The 18,035-nt window shown below is 39.7% G+C and overlaps 1 protein-coding gene across 3 annotated transcripts; it reads right to left on the minus strand.

The window, feature by feature from the left end:
- Positions 1 to 497: 497 nt before the first annotated feature.
- Positions 498 to 10,079, minus strand: LOC114857094 (uncharacterized). Of its 3 annotated transcripts, none has more exons than XM_029153235.3 (13): positions 9,999 to 10,079; positions 9,244 to 9,284; positions 8,694 to 9,032; positions 8,527 to 8,628; positions 7,578 to 7,910; positions 4,690 to 5,010; positions 2,822 to 3,142; positions 2,288 to 2,312; positions 1,997 to 2,146; positions 1,797 to 1,873; positions 1,320 to 1,495; positions 1,090 to 1,219; positions 498 to 941 (listed from the first exon to the last, which is right to left on the minus strand). In XM_029153235.3, exons 2-13 carry the CDS (start codon positions 9,278 to 9,280, stop codon positions 718 to 720), a joined length of 2,235 nt encoding a protein of 744 aa, XP_029009068.1. In that variant the 5' UTR covers positions 9,281 to 9,284; positions 9,999 to 10,079; the 3' UTR covers positions 498 to 717. The 3 variants fall into 3 exon arrangements, with proteins under 3 accessions (XP_029009068.1, XP_029009076.1, XP_029009096.1); XM_029153243.3 differs by lacking the exon at positions 9,999 to 10,079 and adding an exon at positions 9,718 to 9,789; XM_029153263.3 differs by lacking the exon at positions 9,244 to 9,284 and having other exon boundaries at positions 9,999 to 10,035.
- Positions 10,080 to 18,035: the final 7,956 nt, after the last annotated feature.

Consider the following 18,035-nt stretch of genomic DNA (forward strand, 5'->3'; position numbering starts at 1 on the left):
TGTTTTATAAAACAATGACCATTAGGACGCAAACAGTGGCAACATATTTTAACATAATGTTGTATACACAGTCAGTTTGTCATTTCATCATCGCAGTAATGTCGTGTTGAAGGATCACTGTTTGTTGGTGTATCTTTGTTTTTTTTTATAGACACTGATTATGAGCTAAAAGTGTTTCACATCCACAGCACGTTTTAAAGGACACATGTTCTCCCTGAGGTACAGGACCTGATGGTTGGTTCTATGGCTGCAATAATCAGTTTAGTACCATAAACTGCTACAGCACAAAGAACTGCAGAGACACTGATTGGAGCATAAAGACAATAAAAAAGACAGTGACTGCATAATTTTGTTTAACAGAGTGAGCACTGAGGTACAATATGGAATGATATTTGCTCTGACACAGGTTTTACAGTGTGACGACACTCAGAACGTCAAATTCTGTTGACTCGCTGGTGTGTAACAATAAATCATCACTACCTCACTATTCATACTCACATCACTACTATCACACAACTACTTAACAACCTTAAAAATGATCTGTTCAAACTACACAAACACAACTCAGGAGCAGATCAGAGAATAATGGATGATAAATCAATGCTTATACAAATAGCAGTGCTGATAATCAAGTAAAAGCAAAATTCTTTGTAACGCACCCTGTTTCCTAAGGAATCATCAAACCAACCACCCTGTTTCCGGCTGAGGAAACTGTTACTATTTTGGGAGGAAGTACAGTTTTTTGGGCACTGAAGAAAAGCGAGGTACTTGCCTTAAATGGTTTACTCTGTAATTGCCTCTAGCTTCCCTCTTTGACACTTTTGCATTAACCAGGGTCAGTAATTCTGTGAATTCAAGCGATTCACCGTACTTCTGAAGCAGCTCACACAGGTCCTGGATGTACCAGGAGCCATCAACAGTGTTTCGAAAGGAGACGTAACCTTAAACAAAATAAGACAAAGTACAGCTACTGAGTAATCAGAAAGACAGTTGAACAAACTCATGACCTCAAATGTATTTGAGGGAATCAAGTAAATATTAAATGGGTTACACAAATAGTTATCTATCAGTTCAACCCACAGAATTTACCTTTAGCAGCAGCGTGACACATGATGAAGTCAGCTGCAGCAGGCAGCGTGTTTACAGATCCAACCTCTGCATCATTGTCCTCAGGGTTCGTGTCGATGCAAGGTCGATCACACTCAGTTCCAGAGTCACTCTGAATTTTAGATGTGTATTGATTCAAAACCAAGTTAAAGTAAAGTAATTTTTTAATGAACACTAATGGAGTTTTGGTTATTGTTCACATGTACATGTACCTGCCATATGAAGATTTTGGGTTTTCCCACAAGGCTGCTGCAGTTTGTTCCTTTGAACTTGTCTGGGATGTCGTTCACGGCGAGTTTATCATCGTGGGCATAAACATAACCCTCTTCACCATAGCTCATAAAGACAAGTAATAAGCAGTCAGCATCTGAATGATCGGCGTTTGCAGCTGTTGAGACAACAAGGTGTTAAACTCAAGGCACAAAAGCTAAACGTCATTTAGTCCAATGCATGCTAACGGCTACAATGGTCAGTATTCATAGACTTTTTAATTAGTCTTGTACTATGTCTGTTACATTTCTCTAAACATGTGCTTTAGCTACAACTGTTTACTGCAGATTAACATTAACACAAATTATATATCTTATTCACACAGCTGAACATTTCTCAATAGATTGAACATCACTTCATGAAGAAGGTTTTATTAAATAGCCGTTGGCTGCATGTACACATGGCTTTGCTGCACTTACCTTTATCAAGTTTAGCATTAATGTCGTCTTTCTTTAAATCTGTGAAGAGCTTCACTTCAAAGCCAAGATGCATCAAACTTAAAGAGAGACATCCAAAATTAAAGCAATGAAGGTTTCTATTATAATGTTACACACGAAACTAATTAATAAAGAAACACAATCAAATAAAGGCAGCAGCTCACTGAAAAGACAAATATTACCTTTTCTCCAATATGGGAGCATCAACTTCACTTCCATGCCTGTCACAAAAACCCAGTTGGTGGTGGAATTGTTCCTGGTTAAAGATGAGAGCAAGGCCTCGTCTTCTCCTGTTCATGTTGTAGGCCTTTTCAGGGTTTAGTTCTGTAAAGCTATTTCATGATTACACAGGTCACAAATAGAAATATTAGTACAAATTACATATAGTAACATTAATACTAAAATTACTTCAGAACTAAAGCAGAGTGACGTGAGAACATTCCACCTGATGATCCAACCCTGTAGAAACGTACCTTTCAAAGCTCTCCGTTAGGTTTTCTGTTGTAGGTAATAAGAAACACATACATTAGTCACCCAGACAACAGTGTGAATGTACTGATAAACTCTGATGCATGTTTGCAGTCTGTTATAAAGATAAACGTTCAAAGGGAAACTTTGTTTCAGCTTTGATGTGCTGCTGACTGAGCAACAGAGATTTTCCCCTATGAAATAATACCTCGATCTTCTTCTACGTGGCTTACTGTCAGAAGATGCCAGATCAGCAATTGTCATAATCACAGAAATCTGAGGACTAGTGCTAGCTCTCAAAAATATGAAAAGGTTGATTAGAAGCATTAATATAATTAGAAAGATAAATATCTTAAAACATGAATGGTTTCAAGTGTAACTTGTAAATCAGACAATGCCCCCTGGTGGACAAATAGAGGAATGAGCCTCCAGTAGCCAAAGTCCTGTCATGTGGCTTTTTCACACTTCACACTATTCAGACACTATTCTATGTTTATCCTATTATCTATCCTGTTTATTTGCTTAGCATGAACACTGACCTTTGACCTTCAGTTGCACCTGTTTCTTCATCATGATGTTTTTCTCTCTGTTGTAGACAGTGCATATGAAGGTTCCACTGTCTTCGTATGTTAGGTCCTTCAGGCTCAAACTAATGTCTCCACATTCCAGCAGATTCATCTCTGTTCGACCTCTGTAAAGACTGTGTTGTTCTTCAGGCTGATCAGAACCAAGATGATACACATAGACCTTCCTGCTCTTACTGTCCTTCCACTCCACTTTGACATCTTCAGTTAGGTCAACTGTGGTTTTACAAGGCAGCAGAACAGATTTTTCCCCTGAGTCCACCTGCACTGATTGAACTGAAATAATAAAACACAACATTAGCAACAGCTCTGACTGATCTCATTTTTTGAGTGTCTTCAGTGAATTTTAATTCAATTCAACTTTATTTATATAGCGCCAAATTAGTTATTTCAAGACACTTTACAAGGCAAGGTTTAAGATCTCACACAACTAAATCCAACAAACCCCACATACAGCAAACCTTTAATTGTAATTAATTACAATTTGACAGCAACAGTGGAGAGAAATAACATCCTCTCCAACGAGGAAGAAACCTCCAGCAGAACCAGGCTTAATGTGGGACAAAGTGGGAGAAAAAAAGAGGGACAAGCACAGCTATTGAAGAGAAAGAGACAAGGTTAGTTAAGCATAGAACAATGATGACATCTTAATGATAAATAGATGAAATAAAGGAGCTCGGTGTATAAATTAATTCCCCAGAAGTCAGCAACAATGACTTTATGGACTATTTTATTAATAAAACTAGAGAAAACATTGATCAGCATCTTCCTCCAAATGACCAGAATCACTGTCTAGATCCACCAACTTTAAATTTACCAAGACCTGTGACTTACTTAGCAAGCTTTCACCCATAAATCTTATGCAGTTAACTTTAATAATTAACTCTTCAATAATTAACTCTCAATCGGCCACTTGTCTTTTAAACCCAATCCTAACCAGATTACTCAAAAAAGCTGACTTTAATTAGAAGTTGTGGTTTGACTAAACTAAAACAAGGGGAGCAGAACCCAAAAGCATGACCCATGTTTAATTCAACAAATTACTAGCAAGACAGACATAATAACTGCAATTGTGAGGAGCTGGGCAACCAACAGAAATACACTACACGGCAAAAAGAATATTACTAAAAGTCACTGCTAACCACAGGAGGACACAATGATTGAAAAACAATTTTGATACTAAGGAAACTGAGATTCCCTGCGATGGACTGGCGACCTGTCCAGGGTGTACCCTGCCTCTCGCCCATAGCCAGCAGGGTTAGGCTCCAGCACCCCCGCGACCCCGCATTTGGGAATAAGCAGCTTGGAAAATGGATGGATGGATGGAAACTGAGATTCACTGGACAGAGGGACGATATACAAAACAGCAAACTAAGAACACTTTAATAACTAGACGTTAACTCAAACAAAAACAAGAACCTTGGTGTCATCTTTAACTAGAATCTATCTTTTACATCATGTATTGAAGAAATCTCCAGAACCGCCTACTTTTATATTAGAAATAAAGCTAAAATTAGGAGCATCCTCCCTCAGAGTGATGCAGAGAAACTGATTACATTTGTTACCATTACCATTATCATTACTTTATCAAAGCTCAAAGATTAAAGATTTTACATTCATTCTGCCTTGTTGTATCAGGATGTAGTGATGTTTTGAGGAGAGATTTGGATTTCTGTGATTGGGTGATAATTGTTATACTGACAAAAAACGTATGAAATCCTAGTTTTTAAATGAATTATTGTGTAGATGTACTGTTGTTTATTTCTGCCATTAAATTTGTATATGTGTCGTTCTATCAATCCTCTCAAGGGTAAAACACTGACCTTTGACCTTCAGCTGCACCTGTTTCTTCATCATGATGTTTTTCTCTCTGTTGTAGATAGTGCATATAAAGGTTCCACTGTCTTCGGATGTTGGGTCCTTCAGGCTCAGAGTGATGTCTCCACGTTCCAGCCGATTCATCTCTGTTCGACCTCTGTAAAGACTGTGTTGTTCTTCAGGCTGATCAGAACCAGGATGATACACATAGACCTTCCTGGTCTTACTGTCCTTCCACTCCACTTTGACGTCTTTGGTTAGGTCAACTGTGGTTTTACAAGGCAGCAGAACAAATTTTTCCCCTGAGTCTACCTCCACTGGTTGAACTAAAAAGATAAAACACAACATCAGCAGCAGCTCTGATACATTTTTTTTCAGTGAAATTCAATTCAATTTTGTTTATATATTTAAGTGCCAATTCACAACATAGTTATCTTAAACTAAACCCAACAAATCCTACATACAGCAAGCCTTTAATTGTAATTAGCCAATGTAAGAGAAATGTGATCTCTCTCTTTCTAAGTCCCGTCAGAACTCTGGCTGCGGCATTTTGAATTAGATGTAGGCTTTTTAAAGAGTTGTTAGGATATCCTGTGAGTAAAGAGTTACAGTAGTCCAGCCTAGAGGTAACAAATGCAAGAATGAGTTTCTCTGCATCGCTCTGAGAGGGGATGCTTCTAATTATAGCTATGTTTGAAAGCAGGCGCTTCTGGGGATTTGTTTAATATATGATGTAAAAGAGAGACCCTCATCAAAGATGACACCAAGGTTCCTCACAGTAGAATCTGAAGCTAATGTTATGTTATCCAAGGTAGCTATGTGATTTAATAGTGCCTCTGATTTTAGGCGCAACGATAAGAACCTCGTTGTTATCTGAATTTAGTTGGAAGTTATAAAACAGCCAGGATATTATCTTTTAAGCAAGTTTTGAATTTTGATTAGTTCATCTGTTTAATTTGGTTCCAAGGACAGTTATAACTGAGTGTCATCTGCATAGATGACACTCAGTTATAACTGATAATAATATCACCTAGAAGAGACATGTATAGGTTGAACAATATTGATAGGGGCAGTCCTGGCCAATTTGGCGCCATGGGCGAGATCATTATTTTCTTTGAGCTTTATTAATAATAACATTATTATCAGTGATATGATATAGATCAAGAATTTATCAACGAAAGAATTGCAAATGAAACTAAATAAGACAGGTCCATCCACCTGGATTCGATAAACTCGCTACACAGTAGATAGTCAGATTGTCAAAGGTTAAGCAATTAATTAAGCAGGTTAGGCAGCAATATCCTTATGGTCAACGAAGCATAAATCTGGCCATCAGAAACGAAAAGAGTGGTTTAACAAAGCAGGATGAGAAAAGAAGGGTCCACAAGAACTTTCAAAATATTTTAAAAGAAAGGTTTGTTTATTTGTGGAGCTTCCTTGCCGTATAATATTAGCGCTACTTTCATAGCTGACACTCTGTGGACTGTCCTCACAGTGTGTGCACTACGTGCTTCTACACAGCCAGTGAACAGAATAAAAAAAGCCCACACAAGGCTTTAATTTTTTTGCATTAGATTACATGAGCTGCTACTGTTTTTCCTTCTCACTGCTGACCCTATCTTACAAACGGGAAAAATACGTCTAGGATGCGCTATTTGAGCGGTAAGAGCGCTCACTAGAACTACTTTCCAAGACCCAAGTGCAGAGCTCTCACTCTGACAGGTTTACAGAATCAATCTTTTAACACTTTTTCTCCTCAGCTAACAGGCATCACACTCTTCAATAGTGTACATTTTTTATTATTGAAAACGAAATTAATGTAATTTTTACTAAATACTCATACATGAATACTCTCTAGGTGAGATCGTGACTCTGCGCCTTTCTCCCCCAGGAGCGTATATGCTCATGTTTTTTCTGACGGCTGGGAACGGTGCCCCCAGGCAGCTGCCTCATCTAAAACCGCCACTATGTATCGGACCAAGAACAGAACACTGGGGTACTCCAAAGCTAATCCTTGTGCATACGGAGGATTTGTCATTAGAAGAAAGAAACTAGAATCTGTTCAGCAAATAGTATTCAAACCATCCCAGAGCCGATCCTTTAATTATTGTTGTTGTTGTTGTTGTTCCTGTCCCCCATGATGTTTTCTAAATCCTGACTGAAAATCTTTGTACAGGCTATTTATACTCATGTGTCAGATAATTGTCTAGCTAAGATTATTTTCTAGCTAAAAATCTTAGACATAAAAGGTAAATTAGAAATTAGCCTATACTGTAGTTGGCTTTGTAGTTCTCCAGTGCTGAGACAGTTACGGTCAACATCTACATGAACGTTAAAGTCTCCCACTACAATGACTTTATCTGTGCTAAGAACTAAGTCAGATAAGAATTCAGAGAATTCAGTTAAGAACTCTGAATATGGAGCAGGAATTCAATAAACAATACAAAACACAACTGGGTTCTGAGTTTTAGAGACTGGGTGAGAAAGGCTCAGAGTGAGGCTCTCAAATGAGTTATATCTATGTTTAGGTTTAGGAGTAATTAATAAATCTGAGTTATAAATTGCTGCTACTCCTCCACCTCTACCTGTACTTCTTGGAACATGATAGTTGATGTGACTCATTGGAGTCGACTCATTTAAAGTAACATATTCATCCTGCTGCAGCCAGGTTTCAGTGAGAATCTTTCATCTTTCCTTCACAGTTTGAGCCTTCGCTAGAGGAGGAAGCAGAAGGCTCCTCACTAACACACACTAAGAGTTTGAGCTAAATCATTCATAGCTACTGACTAATGAAAATAAAAAGTTTGCTCTCACTGTTTGTATTTGGCACAACAAACAAACAAACTTCTTTCCAGCATCTTCTTGGTTCCTTGCTCAACATATAACCACTGACCTTTGACCTTAAGGATGACCTTTTTTTCCATCAGGTGCTTTTCCTCCTTGTAAACAGTGCAGGTGAAGGTTCCTGTGTCTTCATCTGTTGGATGTTTCAGGCTCAGACTAACGTCTCCAGTTCTTAACAGGTTTCTCTTCATCTCTGATCGTCCTTTATAATGCCTGTGTTGTTCTTTGGGCTGATTAGAACCGTTCCGATACACATAGGCCATTCTGTTCAAATTGTCCTTCCACTCCACTCTGATGTCTGTTATGTCTGTTAACAAACAAACTAGGGTTTTGCAGGACAGCAGGACAGACTCCTCCCCTGACTCCACTTTCACCTGATACACTGACAGAACAACAAAGCACAGGGAAATGGTATCACAACCTACAGTAACCATCCTGCGGTGTCTTCTAATGTTTAAAAAAGTTTATTCTTGTTAGTTATGGAGCAACTGTTTTTCATTTTCTTCTTTAAAAGCATTGAACTAATATTTACTGCTTTCCTTGCTCACAAGAAACAGGAGCAGAGAAATATTTGTAATGTAGTGGGAGAAAATTAGCATGGAGCAGCCATTTGTATATTTGTGATTCGTATCATGGTCAGTGCCTTGTGATATTCATGTAGAAAACTTTGTGGTATAATGACATGCTTCGCTGTTTACTGTTGGTTGTTTCTGGAGGGTTATGAAGCATTTGGTTTTCAAAGAAGCAGGGTTTTTAGAAGGAAGGGGGAGTCGCTGCTTTATCTATAGCAAAGACCATTTACAGTAAATGTGGGGGTTTGTAACGGGGCATAAATAAAGGGGTCATGCTCTAAGTTCTTTAGTGGATACTCTGTAACTCTTAACTCCACAACTGTAATTGTGATTCACTCCACGTCCACATGCAAGTAAACCTTTTAGATGGTTTATCACACTGACATTGTTTTGTAGATTTATCATAGGAAGATTGCCACAACTTACCTGACATGAAGAAGTGACGAAAATGTACTGATAGAGTCACAGCAATAATAAAAATAATAGGCAGGAGAATCAGGAGAGCTGTGGCCCAGGATGGGAATTGTTCTGTGGGAACAAAGAGCAAAATTACCTCTGACCTGTATCTACAACAGATGCCTGTTGTTACTGACCTTTGACCTGCAGCTGTACATCTGCAACTTTTCTTTGTCCTCCAGCTGATCTGACGTAGCAGGTGTAGGTTCCGCTGTCAGACACTCTCAATCCTGTCAGGTTCAGACTAAGGTCTCCAGTCTTCAGAGCGTCTGTGCTCATTGATGTTCGGCCTCTGTAAAGCTGGTTCTGGTCTTTAAGTTCATCACCATCCAGCTGATGCTGGTGGACGATGGAAGGACTGAGATCGTAGCGGCTCCACACAACAGTGACGTTGTCTACTTCAAAAGTGGGAAACTCACAAGGCAGCAGGAACCAGCCGCCCTCATACATGTCCACAGCTGAGACATGATGGGAAACTGTGGGGACACAAGCGATAAAACAGTTCATCAACATAGAGTAGAGTAAACTGACTAATAGATGTCTGAACACAACGCAGTAACACAACCTGAAAAAAGACCAGCGACCTACAGGGCCCGGAACTTCCGGGCCGGAAGAACTGACCCGAGGACAAGCTAACGCATAAAAAACACTGGATAAGTCAGGTTAGAGAGAAGAAGCTTCTCTTACCATGAACCATGATCACAAACACCACCAAGATATGCATCTTCCTATAAGAAAACCACAATAGGTACAAAGCTGTGAGAATAATATAATACGACTATGATAATAAATGATAATATTTCCTAATTGCCTGATCTAATACAAGGAGAAACAATGTGCTGTAGAAACTCAGACTACCACAAAGTACATAAATTGCTAAAATTAAACAACAACAATTTAATAAAGGAGTGTTAATATTAATGTCAACATTCTGGGTCTCAGTGTGTATCAAAACACGACCGACCCGCAATCCCGCAATGCTTCAAGTGTTACAGAACTTTTTCGATGTTGCGCTTCGAATGCGCTTCGGTGGTTTTACGGTAAAGGTCCGGTGACTGGTCCCGGTCGGTCCGTCCCGCCCCGGTTTCCCTTTTTCTTATTTCGTTTTTCAAGTTGAGAAAACGAGAATCAGTAATTCGCAAGAGTGTTTTACCGACTTACTGTAACAAAACACCGCATAAAAAGATTCGATGTTCATTTTACACATAAAAATGAATTGCCGTTAATGCACGGACGCCCCACTCTTCACTGATAAGGTTTAGTTTCACTTTTCAGATCCCAGAGAAGCAGCTTGACGTTTACTCAGTCAATCGCACCCTAACGGTCATTTAATCGGAGCGGAGACCGAGACACAAAAAACGGGGTATGGGGCAAAGCTTCAGTCTAGAAAATCAATAGTTTATAAAACCTTTAGTTTCAAAGTATGTAAGTAAAGTTGTTACCTCCAGATATTGTCCTTATTCTTTCGGGAGATAAACGAATTTTGCTTCTTGGTAAAGAAGTCTCCTCCTCTTTAACATGATTGGCTGTTTCGAATGTAACGGAAGTTTTATAATTTACATTGATACCATGTTTTACTTTGAATAATTAAGAAGCTTGCTGATATAATTTAGAATACAGGGTGTGTGCAGTAAACAATGGTTGCAGATCCGTCCCACTAAAGAATAACATGCCATCAACATTTTGTGCTTGCTTAGAGTTACATAGGTATTAGGCAGAATATATAATCATGTGTGAGTAGAATGAGTTAGTCTGAGACCTGATAGATCGAGAGACTCTCACAGCTCCAGATATCTGCAATTGAATTATTCATGTATGTTTTGTTTACATGTATGTTGACAAAGCACAGCGCCTCTTCTCATCACAGAACTCAGGGAGACTAGAGGGTCACAACAGTATCTATATTCAATTAATACATAATTAATACATTTTAAAAACACACCAAACATAACACACACTGAAAGCAATGAAAATTAGAATCACACCATGCACGCAGAAGAAACTAAAACAAACAAAAACAAATAAACATAAGATAACTAAATACTGTTAACATAACCAAAACCACACAACTTATACAAAAGAAACGAGGCAATGCTAAGTCACTTAGCATAAGAGTTACAATGTGTGCGCGCACACACACACACACACACACACACACACACACACACACACACACACACACACACACACACACACACAGTTAACACAGTTACATAAGCAACGAGTGTATCTGGGCAGGAGGCCCAGCTCTGCTTCTATTTCCTGTTGTCTTCCTGCCCAGATTTTAACAGTCAAGGGATGAGAAACAGGACGGTCTTTTATTGAAACATGTTCTTTAAGATACACCAGCGAGGTTCCTGTTTTCTCCAAAGAACATACTGTATAGCTTGAGCTTGAATGAAAATGTCAGCAGTTCGGCCCACAGACGTAACCATGTGAGGAGCTGGTTAAGAGGCTTAGGTTGCGTTTATGTCTGTGTATAAATACTCGGGACAGAAAACTTTGAGCATCTTCAATGAACACTTTGTGTGTGCATTGATTGATGATTGATTTACATGCACCTGCAGAAATAAAATAACATAACAACAAGAATAAGACAACTTTTGGATTCTTCTCTGCATTGTGTCATCAGAAGCCCTCGTGGTAATTTATTCCACAACACAGAAAGACAGACATCTGTCAGAGGGTTTGTACAGATTAGTGGTTATGTGAAAGTGTAGTATAATTCATTTTTTAAATTAATTAGTTTTCTGTGTAGAGTGCATATGATAGGGCTTTATTGTCTGTTCTTAGTCACTGGGGTTTAAAGGGTTTGTTTTAATGACTACTGTTAGTGTTACAGTTCATCCCTCCGGCCTGCTGGGGGCGCGTTTAGTATGTTGCTGTCCTGTCATCTGTTGTCATTTCCTGTTTGTCCAGTACTTACTTGCGTTGCGTTGTGTCCTGTCCTGAGTCAAGTTTTGGTTGGTCCATGTGTGTTTTTGTCCCTATGTCTGGTACTGTACATGTTTCTGTTTATATATGTTGATTGCAGTAATTTTTTGTTTTGTTATCTACTGTACGTGTGTTAGATTTGTGTTTCCTGCTATTTGTTATCCTGCTTTAGGACGATTCTAAGGGCCCACAAACTTTGAGGGGCCCACAGAGACCAGCTTTATTAATAATAACAACATTATCAGTAATATGTTTTCAGTTTGGCCAAGAAATATCTCCACATGCCAGCAACATCTGTGCCGTGCGAGCCGGTCTTCTCCAAAGCTGGAGAGGTGGCAACCTGAAGGAGGAGCAGATTGAAACCCCGTACTTAAAACCATTCTGTTTCTTAATAGAAATCTTTGATGTCAAAAATCACAGACGCTCGTCAATGTAGTGAAAACAAAGTTGCAGAAGCACTCACCCAGTAATTGTAACATTTCACTGTCACACATATTTGACATGTCAAGGCTACCAGATATAAATTTATCTACAAAGAAACACAATTACACATCTTTGACAAATAATTTCATTTGACAATAAAACAGGGACTGTCAGTTGTTAAGCCACCACATATCTGAGGATTTGAGGCCAGTTTGCTTTGTTGCAGTTCTCGCAAACAACCAGAAGATGTCTGTCTTTCTAACTGTGGCAATTGTTTCGATCAGCATGTCGATTTCAACCCAGCTGTGTCAAAGTTGCTCGGTGATTCACAAGGCTTTGATTTCGCCATCTCTACAGCAAGCTGAATAAAAAATGTCCACACAAGCCGTTCTAAGATGCACGTCTAAGGTGCGCTATTGGCCGAGAGCGTTCACGCGAACTACTTCCCCAGATCCAAATGCGGCGCTCTCACTCTGACAGGTTTACAAAATCAATCTTTGATTGAATCTTTAACACTTCCCTCCTAACCGGAAAGGCGTCACACTCTAAATTCAATAGCGTACGTTTCTATTGAAAATGAAATTAACGTAATTTTGACTGAATACTGATACGTTATCGTGAAAACAAATAGTAATTAATTATGCAGCTGGTTTCGAACTCACAACCTCAACCTTACCAGCCTTGCACTCTAGCCAGCATAAGAGAAATTAGTCAGTACTATTAATAAACTGTACAGCTCATCGCAGAGGTTTACTGGAAACACATCTTTTGTCTGAACAGCTGACCTTTTCGACCTCTCGGTTCTCTCTGCAGAAAGAACAAACAGACCTCGTCTCACTTTTATTTTGATCTTATCAGTTTATCATATTCCACCTTCACATGTGGTGAAGTTCAGTTGGTATGTATCAACTGAACTTACTGTTCTGCTAACAAGCATCTCTAAACCAGTGCAGTGTGTAGGTCTACTGCTCCATTACGTTACATGTAGTCTTGTTCTTATCCTGCCTTTGCTGTCTCTGTTTCCCTTTAGGTTCTGCAGTACACAGCTGCTCCCGAGTGGTAAAGTGCTGAACGAGAGGTGCCTGTTCTTCCCCAGACCCCTGCTGATGAGCGTTGGAGCTGATTGCTCCAATTACTTCAGAACTAAATCAAAGTGACATGAGAACTTTCCACCCGATCCAACCCTGTAGAAACGGACCTTTCGAAGCTCTCTGTTTATAATAAATCAAGACAACAGTGTAAATGTACTGATAGACTCTGATGCATCTTTTCAGGCAGGCTGCTATAAAGATAAACATTTACAGGGAAACTGTGACTCAGCTTTTATGTGCTGTTGACTGAGCAGTGGAGATTTTCCCCTACGACGTAACATTTGTTCTACGTGGCTTACTGTAAGAAGATGCCAGCTCAGCAATCATAATCACAGAAATCTGAGGACTGGTGCTAGCTCTTAAAAACTATGAAAAGGTGAAGTAATAGCATTAATTTTATTAGAAAGCTAAATATCTTTAAATATGAATGTTAGGGCAAACACGCCACCAGGGGGCAGCCTGGCTTCCCCTTTTTTGGTTTCGTGTTCTTGGTCTGTGATTTCCTGTAATTAGTTTGATTTGGTTCACCTGTCTTGTGTTTAGGCTCTCAGTTTGTGACTCCTGTTTACTGGTGATTACCCTGCCTATTGTATTCAATGTTAAGGTTTCCTCTTGTTCTGGTTGTGTCCTATGTGTTGTTGGTAGCTTGTTTAGTCTGCATGTGCAGCGCCCTTAGTTTGTGTTTTCTGTGTGTTTAATTGATCAGTTATTAAACTGGTTCTCGTCAGTCCTGTCTGTGGGTTGTTGCTTTTGTGTCCTCACTTGTTGTCCTGTTTGTGTGCCTTAGCAGCCTGTGATTCCTCCTGCACTTAGTCAGCGCCTCTAGTTTGAGTTTAGTTTGTCTCGAGTCCGTAACAATGAATGGTTTGTGTAGCTCAGTGTTTTCTGCATTTCAACAAACTACACACTTTTCTTGTTGATGTGACTTTACATTATTATGTATTAAAATATAAAAGTTTAATAGGCCATAAAGATCAAGATGCCTCCTACAAACTGACTACTTGAAAGTGATAAGATTTATTATACAGTAGATGTAACTTGTAAATCCGACATCACCTCCTGATGAACACTTGGAATAAGCCTCCAGTAGCTAAGGGCCTGTGATGTGGCCTCTCAATCGTCACACTATTCAGATACTATTCTATGGAAAACATAACATTCCTTGTATGATGCCTGATTTGATCAGTTCTCATTAACTATGACTATGTATCAAAACCAGGTTAAAACCTGGTTGGTTGTTAAAATTATTTGACAAATACTACCATTATTTTAGCTTAACAGACAGTGTTAGATACTTCTAAAAATTGCATTGGAGAGTATTTTTATGACAAAAGAAATATTACCTGAACAAAATACTAACTAAAATACTTTGTTTTCGCTTACTACATGTTGTCTGGGAATTCTAATGCATTCTTGTCATTCAATGATATTAAGCATGACCCAACCAAATCTCACACTAGACAACCATGCAGCACAGTTGCCATTATTTAACTGTAGAACAGCGCTATTCAATACAGCAAAAAGCAAAAAATAAGTATATTTACATATATTTATTGTTAAATTAAACACAAATTCAGTTATGCTTCTTTCAGCGCAAAGGCATGATCCATCTCTGCTGGACGCCAGCTCTCTGCTGTGGCTGCCGGTTCCTGCTTTGTCCTCCTCCATACGACGTATATACGAACTCTGGCTCTAAACTAACCAGGAAAACAATGGCGGGCCGAGCAGTACCGGTTGAGGATGCACTTTAGGCAGACACATTTATAACTATAACAAAGCAGCATGTATTAGGCTGAATGTCGATGGACAGGAGAGAAGTAAGAAAAAAAAAATAAATTAAAAAAAAAAAAAAATATATATATATATATATATATATATATATATATATATATATATATATATATATATATATATATACACACACACACACACACACACTCTATTCTCACGCTCCGCGTGTGGTCTCATCCACTTTCCAAGCTCGGGTCCTCTACCAGAGGCCAGGGAGCTTGAGGGTTCTGCGCAGTATCCTTGCTGTTCCTAGGACTTTTCTGGACTGAGATTTCGGATGTTTTTCCAGGGATCTGTTGTAGCCATTCCACCAGTTTGGGGATCACAGCCCCCAGTGCTCCGATCACCACAGGCACCACTGTGGCCTTCACCTTCCAAGCCTTCTCCAGTTCTTCTCTGAGCCCTTGGTATTTCTCTAGTTTCTCATGTTCCTTTTTCCTGATGTTGCCATCGCTTGGTACTGTATTGCCACATCCACCACTACGGCTTTCCTTTGTTCTTTGTCCACCACCACAATGTCTGGTTGGTTCGCCATTACCATTCTGTCAGTCTGTATCTGGAAGTCCCACAAGATCTTGGCTCGCTCGTTCTCTACCACCTTGGGAGGTGTTTCCCATTTTGACATAGAGGCCCAGATCTACCACACCAGACAAGACCCAAGGTGTAGACTGTGCAAAGAGGCCCCTGAGACAGTCCAGCACATAACTGCAGGGTGTAAGATGCTGGCAGGGAAAGCATACATGGAACGCCATAACCAAGTGGCTGGCATAGTATACAGGAACATCTGCGCAGAGTATGGACTGGAAACCCCAAGGTCAAAATGGGAAACACCTCCCAAGGTGGTAGAGAACGAGCGAGCCAAGATCTTGTGGGACTTCCAAATACAGACTGACAGAATGGTAATGGCGAACCAACCAGACATTGTGGTGGTGGACAAAGGACAAAGAACAAAGGAAAGCTGTAGTGGTGGATGTGGCAATACCAAGCGATGGCAACATCAGGAAAAAGGAACATGAGAAACTAGAGAAATACCAAGGGCTCAGAGAACTGGAGAAGGCTTGGAAGGTGAAGGCCACAGTGGTGCCTGTGGTGATCGGAGCACTGGGGGCTGTGACCCCCAAACTGGAGAAGTGGCTACAACAGATCCCTGGAAAAACATTCGAAATCTCAGTCCAGAAAAGTGCAGTCGTAGGAACAGCAAGGATACTGCGCAGAACCCTCAAGCTCCCTGGCCTCTGGTAGAGGACCCGAGCTTGGAAAGTGGATGAGACCACCCGCGGAGGGTGAGAATAGAGAGTGTGTGTTTGTGTATATTTCATATATATGCAGGCTTATTATATGTATGTCAAAACATCTCTTTAGGTTCCAGATTTGTACGTGTACAAATATTTGGTTGTAATGTTAGTGTTGCAGTCAACCTGTAAATTAGTCATAACTTGTTCCGCATTCTGTAAAAAATACCAGTTAAATACCACCCATTAGATTTCCAGTCACAGGACTGCTAGAAGCCAGTCCAGCTGACAAACAACAACAAAAACGACTAACAACCCAAGCAGAAGCTGGATGAACATTTTAACTAACACAGTGAGGCTACAGCACCAACCACTACATCACTGTGATGCCCAGTGACAGATTACAGATTTACATGAAGTAGTGGATAATAGATAAAGATGAACCTGTGAAGACACAGACTAAAGTACACAAGTGAAATATCGGTTGTTTGTAACTGTATTCATTCTTGCCTACATTCCTGTTCAATATTCTACATTGTTGCTTCATTCCTGTTCAATATTCTACATTGTTGCTTCTCTGTGGCCTCTTTGCACATAGAAGCAGCTTGAAGGCTTGTTTGCTTTGTTAGAACCAGTTGCTGCACATTATGCAGAATGGACGGCGTGGGAACGACCTGTAATAAGTCCATGTTTCAAGTAGGGCTGGTGTTGTCTTTTAATTCCAAATTTCTCTTTATTTGTAGTTGTTGGTTTTTCTGATTCACTGGCTCTTTTATGCTGCCCCAAACCCTTGTTTGCTAGCTTGGGAGTTTTAATTTACTGTAGCGATAATGTGTTACGTGTTACCGACCGGAGCAGCCACTTTATAAAGGTAGTGGTTGTGGGACACGCGACTGAGACAAGCGTCTTGACATGCGTCAAGACTAAGTCGTAGGCAGACGAGAGATTCCAGTAAATTTCTAAAATTAAACATTGTCCAGTATCACACAATGGATGAAAAACAGATGTGAGTTAAGATTTCTTCCACGGCCTGAAACCAATTGACCTATAACGGTCCGTGGGTCGGTTCATATTGAATGAATTGTTCAAGAACGATACACTAGTGCCTGGTTTAACAATGATCCAGTCATTGGAATAGGCTTGAAGCTGGTGGCTAAACAGCCTTAATATTAATTCTTGTTGCGCATAGAACCTGTGCGCCCTCAAATGTGATCCTGTCTTTAGCATCAACACTAGTCCGGTGGTTTAATGTAGAGACTTCCTATTAGTTGCTGTCAGTGGGTCAGTTTGTCTTCTCCTTCACATCCACCGATTGTGGTGACGCTTTGGTGGTAAACTTCTCTTCACATCCACCTTTATATTAGAGCACTATTATTTTTTGTAACATGTATGTTTTCATAAAAATATGTAAACAAAAATAACTTTGAGTCAGAGTTTAAACAACAGAGCATGAATAAGAATCACAACAACATCCAGCTGCATGATAAACATATGCTGCACTTTTATCTTGACATTCACTCAACGCTGTTGACACTGTGCCTTGTCTTCTAATGCCTTTGAATCAGCAGCATTCTGCTCCACTAGTGACGTAAAAAGACTCATCGCCTGTTATTCTGACTGAACTAGATAAACTTGTAAGTTGTAAATCATTAAAACACTTCTCATCAAGTGGATGTTTGGGGCTTATGACACTGAAAATGCAAGGAATTTTGTGTGTGCGTGTGCGCGTGTACGCATACACATATATACACTGGTGCAGCTCAGGTGCAGTAAAGCCTCACTGGTCATCATGAGGAGCTTAATATGTTTTTTGGCTCTCATCAACTCAGGTAAAAAAAATAAACAGATGTGGAAGTACGTTTGTTGTGTACAGGTTTTGCACATTTGACAGATGCTTTTCTTCTAATAATCATCATTTCATTTTCTCAAAGCTGGAGCCCTTGTGTGTCAAAGCTGTCTTAATTATGAGTGTATAAACCCAATATCACAGACTTGTTCCTCAGACCTC

Source organism: Betta splendens, chromosome 1, assembly GCF_900634795.4.
Source record: "Betta splendens chromosome 1, fBetSpl5.4, whole genome shotgun sequence".
Taxonomy (NCBI): domain Eukaryota; kingdom Metazoa; phylum Chordata; class Actinopteri; order Anabantiformes; family Osphronemidae; genus Betta; species Betta splendens.

Bases quoted from the DNA above. Each gene is read 5' to 3' on its own strand.
- LOC114857094 (XM_029153235.3), bottom strand. From the start codon at position 9,280: ATGCATATCTTGGTGGTGTTTGTGATCATGGTTCATG. The intron at 7,911-8,526 runs GTAAGTTGTGGC...TTGTTCTGTCAG, and splicing joins TCGTCACTTCTTCATGTCAG to TGTATCAGGTGAAAGTGGAG. The intron at 2,147-2,287 runs GTACGTTTCTAC...ATCATGAAATAG, and splicing joins CTAACGGAGAGCTTTGAAAG to CTTTACAGAACTAAACCCTG.